Below are 7,683 nucleotides of genomic sequence, written 5' to 3'. Positions count from 1 at the left end.
ATGTATAGAACTTAATTATTCGTTCTTTAGTTAAAACCTGCATATAGTACCTTTAAACAAAAAAAAAAAAGAAAAAAGTCTCTTGACAAACTCAACATCGGGAATAATTAGATTACAATTCATTGGCCTTGTTGCATTGCACATAATGGTCTCATAATTTACAACCACTTGAGGAATTCATTAAAACAGGTACCACATAACAATAAAGATCTTTCACAGACATTTAAATACATTGAAAAATTAAGAGATTTTGTACATTCTCATTTGATATACAGGTTGTACAGTTTGAGGTCTTTGGAAGATAACTTCTGAAGCAGACATGATATACTAGAAAAGCACTTATCTTTACAAGGCAACTTGAAGGGACACTTTCCCGTTTGTTCTAGAATACGATACGTATCTGCTGATCATGGCTTTACTAAACTGGTAAAATTGTAATATATAAAATATAGCCACTATACACAGTTAAAACTGAAGTCACCATTTCATGTTCGTTACCAGCACATTGCCCTGTGATGCATCTACAGACAGGTGCTACATCTGGAAAACCCTGTGGAAGAAAGTACTTCTCAGTTTTCACACAAGGCATAGTTTACCTAAAACCTGGACACACAGACTGCTAAAACTCAGGCTTAGGCCCAAGGTAGGGCCTTTCACATAAGGTCATCCACTCGGTAAAGTTTAAAAAAAAAAAAAATCATGACTCCTAGCAGCATGCACACATGTGCAATACAACTCATTCTGAGGGTGTGAGAACTGTCCACCATATCTGGGATTTCAGCTACAGCATTAAACGGATAGAAGTTTTTGACTCTTTGGTGGAACCATCAGGATCTGTCGAGGATTCTGGAGGTTCATCCTGAGGGAATATCACTTTGTCGGGTGTGTAGTCATTCCTCTTCAAGTCTTTTAAGAAAAAGGGGACAGAGTCAGCACTGTAGGGATCAGCAGCACCGCTAATGTGAATCAACATATTCATTAGTTTAAAATACATTTCTATATATTGAAGTTCCCATGATAATGCTATGACAATAGATACAAAACTAGATAGGGACCGGATCCATGAGTGCCTTAAAACAGGAAGGGCAGCAGCAGTCTGACCTGCTGGCCAAACTGGCCAACATTCTTGTAAAATGACTGAACCATGAAAGCTCAGCAACTCAGAACTTCTAGAAATTTGAAGTAAAAAATTAATAAATAAAATACTACAGGAGGATACTTCACAAAATTCTGGCAAAGTTCCTAAGGGTGATTTCCCATGTAACGGATACACCGTGGACTTTCCATCCAGATTTGCAGGCAGTAATCCTCAGCAAATTTCAGTAGCAGAAAACCTGACTAGATTTTAACAAATCTCATTTAAACACTGTGGCGAAAAATCTGCACAGAATTTAACATGCGATACTAATTTAAATGGACATTCTCTTTGCAGATTTTACCCTTTGAAATGCTGCTGCTATGAAACTAAAAAGGACGCTACACCTCAAAAAATATGAAAAATAAATACATGTATGAAAATGTCCCTTTTAGATAAGCCTGCAGAAACAAGCAGCTTTGCTGAAATCTGGCCGGCACAGAGGACACCCCTTCAATCTTCTGCTGGAGACCAGCTGGTATCGGCAGTATGTACCTGCATGAAGTTTGGGGATAGAGGTGAGACTTCGTGTCCATGTAGTCTATTAGCTGTGCAATGGTGGAGGACATACAACAGGAACTAAAGGCTTTCAAGCAGCTCCATAGAAGAGAATGGGGCTTGCGTGAAAAACTAAAGGCATCCAGATGCAACGTGTTTTTCACAGATGGTTGCAAGGAGATGAAGTTTATTTTTCTTCACGCGCGTGAAAAATGCATACAATCCGGACGAAAAAACAAACAAACAAACACCGAATGTAATCGCAGAAAAAAACTGATTCAACTTGCGTGCAAAACCATCAGTTTTTTCCTGAACAGACCCCGACTCATTCCATATCACTCATGTGAAATAAACCTAAAAGGTTAATATAGGTTTGCACTAGTACCACAACTACATTTGTCATACATCTCCTCGATTGTGCACCAGCTATGTTCACACATAAAGGTAACATGGAGCTTACCTGGAAGCTTAAGCTTTCTGCAGATTGAATTGCAGTGGTGCTTAGCACGGAAGTTTTTAATTGCATCGTCTCCTAAATTGGCTGGTCCAAAAATCATGTCGGATGACCTATAGAAATACACTCCTGTTAGTATTGTAGGCTTCTGAACCACAACTGATGTTTTTACCCAATAAATCACTAGTTAGCACGCCACTCTAGTACGAAGTGGTGCATTGACAGGATCCCACTACTTCATACATCAAATAAAAGCATCTGGCACTCAATAGCTGATACACATGTTGTACTCTTTATTCATTAGCAACCCAAATATAATAAAAGTGATGTTTCGGTCATACATAGACTTATCAAACATGGATTTCTCTGGAGATACTGCCTATACATTTGTCTTAGGCTACATGCACACGACCGTATGTGTTTTGCGGTCCATAAATTGGGGAACCGCTCAAAAAAAGGGATGCAATACATATTTATTTTTGCGGATCCATTGTAACAATGCCTAAAACGGACAAGAATGGGACATGTTTTTTTTTTTTCTGCGGTTCTACTGAACGGACATACTAATGCAGACAGCATGCGGTGTGCTGTCCGGATTTTTTGCGGACCCATTGAAATGAATGGGTCGACATCCTATCCGCAAAAAAAACGGAACGGACACTGAAACAAACAAACGTTCGTGTGCAGGAGGCCTTATACTTATAAAATCACAACGTAAAAATCAGCTACTGAGTGCCAGGTCCTTTTATTTCATGTTTTTCTACAACGTGACATGTAGAATGTTCCAGTGATTGCCAAATACATGAATAACTTGCCTTTTTTCTCCAGATTTTATAACTGATGGGTCGGTAAGGTTCTCTCCAACGCCTGTAAATAGATAAAATGTTACAAACAGTTATAAAACATCATATATGTTGCACATCGCAAAGTGCAGAACCGTACCCAGAATTCAACTGTGAACTGCACTTTAGTCATATAAATACCAAGAATACTTTTCCATATGACTGCCGACCATAAATCTACTTAAAAAAATAAATAAAAAATCAATGATCGGTTGAAAATGATAAAGTGAAATAGCCATTTCACAAAATCCATTTTTGATCTTTGAAAGACAATCAGTAATAAAAGCCTCACCTTGTAAATCCAGAACTAAAAGCTCTCCCCTTGTGTACTCAAAGGTCCAATGACTAAAAGCTAACATGGTTTCCTCTAACATATTGGTTGGGACACGTTCATCTCCATTGTTGTTATTGTACTTTCGGAACTCTCCATTCATGCACTCCTCGATTGCAAACCACTGCCCGTCCGAATGATGATATAACAGAAACACTTCTAAAAACCTGAAGAAAAAAAATAAAAAACAGTCCTCGATTAAATGAAGATTCTTGAACGCTGCATTAACTCAGTGTTATGTTAGCTCTTGGGGTATGGTTGGCAAAATTGCATGAATCCAGTCAATATTCAGAGATTGCACCCACCCTGTCTGTGCATCAAGCATGGGAAGAAGGGATGCAAATGAGCTCTTTACAAGCTCAGCCTCTGATGCCACCTGATGTAAGGCAGCTATCCTATAAGTCAATGTTCAGCCCTTTAAATAAGCCTTGAGACATGACTTGGATAATAAATAAGCCAGCATCTCATCTGCAGACAGCGGTTTCAGAATTCCAGAGGAGCATTGCCTGGTCTATAAGACTCCTCATGCCACTTTGGTGCTCTCCATAAGGAGATTTAATAGGACAGATTCCCTTTAAGGGTTTATACTGCATTACTGCAGTATGGAAAACAGGTCCAAGTATGAGCATGTGCCACAGCATCTGGTTGTGTTAATTGGCTCCATTCACATTATGTTTAGGTAGAAGATACATACAGAAACGTTGTTCCAAATAGCAACTAAAAAGCCAATATCCTGAGACTGTGGTTATGTTCATATTTAGATGTCACAGTAAAATAGTCTTTCCTATCATGTGTACTACAAGCAATGGAGACCTGTACCTTGGAGAATATGGGATGGACTTGGGTTTCATTGCATTAAATGCGAATGTCATTTTCTGTGCTGCCCTCTGCTGTTGTATTTCCTAAAAAGACAATAAATGCAGACAGGGATTAACTGGTGGCTAAAAATAGAGGCAGTAAAGCGAACTTGTCCCCATGAATCTCAGTGCAATCTACAGGCAGCATGTTAGAGAGCAGGAGGAGCTGAGAAGACCGATATTTATTGATAGATCTGCAGAAAAAGATTCAGCAAACCTTGTAATTTATAAATGTAAAAGGATTTGTTTTCCCCGGGGACCTTTTGCGCAGAACTCCCCCATGTGGTTGAACCTGTGCACAGAAGCATACAGTATTTTTCAGACTATAAGACGCTCCTGACTATAGGACACACTCAGGTTTTGGACAAATTAAAATAGGAAAAAAATATTTACTAATAACTTCCCTGAAGTGTACAGGCCATTGCCACTTGGGCTACCTTCTCACTCCTGTTGGCATTCCTGCTGGTCTGACTCATTAAAGAATCTGAAAAATGGAAAAACTGTTTCCCTTAGGCCTCTTGCACACGACCGCATGCCCTCCGAGACAGTATGATCTTATGAGTGCGGGACAACAGCCCCGCGGGCGGCCCGACGTGCACAGCATCATTGGAATCTATGTTGCTGTGTACTCCTGTGCGCACGATCAATGACGCGCCGGGACATAGGTCCCGCTCATGGACCGCATGTTTTGGAGGGCATATAGTCACGTGCAAGAGGCCTTATACTGGATACAACCTGTGTATCCATAATAACCGACCTGAATGTTAAAATAAAAAGGGAATAGTCTCTTCCATCAGATTAGCATTTTTTAAATGGAACAAGTAAAGAGGACTGCACAGATTAGCGAGCAGGGGAATAAAACTCAGCAGCTGCAATACACAATTGCCCTTTACTATGCTTCCATCCATTTTCTTAAATTACACAATGTATTTTTTCAATTGTGCAGCTGTAAAATGTAATTTCTGTAACAGGCTGTACCACGTATTAAACAAATCAGCAGGACATGTATTAGTCTCAATTTACACAAGCACCGTATAAATGCTTTAGAGAGCCGATATGAGCATTGACTGCCACCCTGTAACAGGAGGTTATTCTTTTACTAAAAGAGATCATAGGGTTAAATTAATCTCACTATATTTCTTGATTTAAACCACATGTACCTACTGTACAAACGGGACTTTTTCCGCCAACAGTGAGCATGTCCTTTTGACTTTAGGTCATTCACAAGCTGCATCCTCCTCCCACACCAGTAAGTGACCTCAAAAGAGTTAAAAGCAAAACAGAGACAGGTCCCATCCCCTTGACCCCCTGAAGGGAAGGCACCAACAGCTTGAGTTAGGGCTCAGTGATCGGTGGTGTGCATTTGAATATACTGCGTACAATTTTAACTTTTATTATATGCAAATTAACCTCTAGGAGCAGGGGGACGTCGCACCTGCTCTTAGAGGCTCCGTTCGCCCACCCATTTCGACGCCCCTTCTGTCTTGATTGACAGGGCCAGGCCAGCGTTTGTTCTCCTGCTGGCCCTGTCTGCCGTGTAAATCTCGCGCCTGCGCAGTCCTGTTCAGTATTCTGCGCAGGCAGGAAGCCGGCGGGCTAACTGCGCCTGCGCCATATACTGAACGGGACGGCGCAGGCGCAAGATTTACACAGCAGACAGAGCCAGCAGGAGAAGCAAAGCTGGCCTGGCCCTGTCAATCAAGACAGAAAGGCGTGGAAATGAGGTGGGCGAACGGAGCCTCTAGGAGCAGGTGCAACAGTTCAGCATGTCACAGCTGCAGCCAGTGATTGGCTGAGTGGTTGCAATTTCCCGTCTGTCAAAAAGGACCAGGAAGTGCGAGAATGGAACCCTGGGGATCACGAAGACGAGAATGACTTATTTTTGTTATTTTACACAATATCCAAGTTTTACATAATAATCAGCCAGACAGCTTTTTTAGGACTCAAATACTTACTTTAAGGCAGAGATGAAGAACTGTATCTTTGTTGTACACCGCTGACCAAGTATTCACCACTTCGGGAAGGAAGGACTTGATGATATAAAGGTGCCCAGCCTTTAGGATATCATTCTCCGACCATGTGCACGCCACCTTCACAGCTTTTCTCAATCCCCCTCCCATCTCTTCCTTACTCAGAAACTCTATCTTGGCACACAACCCCCTCTGTGACCAGGAGGACATGCTGTTATTTAGGATGCTGGGAGAACTCTCCTCCAGGCGATACACCGTGACCAGCTCTCCTGTAAGAGTTACACATAAGAAAATACACCTTCAGAAAAGAACACAGTGACCTGAATAATAGCAAAAGTGTGTTTTACATTATTTAAATACTATAGAGAGAGAGTGAAAAAGGTGGTTACTCCTAATATGACTTTTTACATTGTCAGTGGGGGGACATAACCTTCAATTCTAGAAGTTAAGCAGTAGGTGGTGCCTAATACTCTTGTCTTTTTTGATCCCAGGTGGTACCTCAACTCTAGGAGAAATGAACCTGAACCAATAAACTTAGTAAGCAACAGGACTGGAAGATGACGATCTGTTTTTATTTTATTTGGACAAAGATTCAGTTGTCCTTCATCTCTCTTTCCCATTAACCCAAGGCCCGGCGGCCTCTCTGCCCGTTTCCTACAGTGTCACGGTATATATGGTCATAATACTGTTGAGGGGGTCCTGACAAAATCTTTTGGCCCTCATCCTGGGTGGGCCCTTTCTGAGTTTGGACCTCAAAGCAGCCACTTCCTCTGCTTCCCCTATAGCTACACCCCTGGGTTCAACACAGACACTAGCACATTAAACCCCTAGTGGGTTATTTAAGGTTATCTTGGAGCAATATGATAAAGAGCTTTGAACTGCACTGCAATATAAACTCATTTACAATCATTTTCTTTTCTTCAAACCTAAGTTGCTGTAACAGGATTCTGCCACAAGATGGCAATCACGTACCTGTTTAGATTGTAACAATATGCAGAATATAGGCATAGTGTTGCTGTAACAGGAAGCTGCCACAAGATGGCAATCACATACCAGTATAAATTGTAATAATCTGCACAATACAATAGTGAGATTGAAGTGGGTGACTGTAAAGGCAGGATACTATAGGGACAGGTCTGTTCTCCTAATAGCCGTTGATACCAATGTATACAGGGTGCCCATAAGTCAAAGCATTGCAAACATTCCCTGCAAACTCATAACTATGAATATACTCTATTCTTTGCTCCTCCTAGTCAAACGCTGTATTTTTAATACCATTTGGTCTAATAGGAGGTGGACATATCTCTAATACACTGCACATTAATAGGGCTGTACGCTCAGATGACATTATAAAGAAACAGAATGCATACCAATGACAATGAGTAATAACCTCACCTTTTAGAGGAACTGGGGTGAAAGGAATACTCTGGGCCAATCGCATCAGGTTGTTTCGTTCAACAGCTGCACGAGAAGGCATTTGTTAAGAAACCAAAATGAAACATTAAAGTGTTCGGGAATATTTTATTGACTGTTGGCTCCTTGCCTGCATAGTCTATTCATATTTATCTGTTGCCAGCCACCCTGGTCCTGAGCGCT

At 41.1% G+C, this 7,683-nt stretch overlaps 1 protein-coding gene across 1 annotated transcript in view; it reads right to left on the bottom strand.

Annotated features, from left to right (window-relative positions):
- Window positions 1–578: 578 nt before the first annotated feature.
- The window catches only part of TRPM7 (transient receptor potential cation channel subfamily M member 7), a 146,919-nt gene continuing 139,814 nt past the window's right edge, over window positions 579–7,683 (bottom strand). Inside the window, 7 exon segments of the mRNA XM_040415068.1 lie at window positions 579–906; window positions 2,094–2,200; window positions 2,903–2,954; window positions 3,222–3,427; window positions 4,080–4,162; window positions 6,073–6,356; window positions 7,483–7,548. Of these exon segments, the coding sequence (XP_040271002.1) occupies window positions 782–906; window positions 2,094–2,200; window positions 2,903–2,954; window positions 3,222–3,427; window positions 4,080–4,162; window positions 6,073–6,356; window positions 7,483–7,548 (923 nt within the window). The 3' untranslated portion in view covers window positions 579–781.

The sequence above is a fragment of the Bufo bufo genome, chromosome 1 (genome assembly GCF_905171765.1).
Source record: "Bufo bufo chromosome 1, aBufBuf1.1, whole genome shotgun sequence".
Lineage (NCBI taxonomy): Eukaryota > Metazoa > Chordata > Amphibia > Anura > Bufonidae > Bufo > Bufo bufo.
The sequence above is the reverse complement of the archived record's forward strand: the minus strand, read 5'-3'. Positions and strand labels throughout refer to the sequence as shown.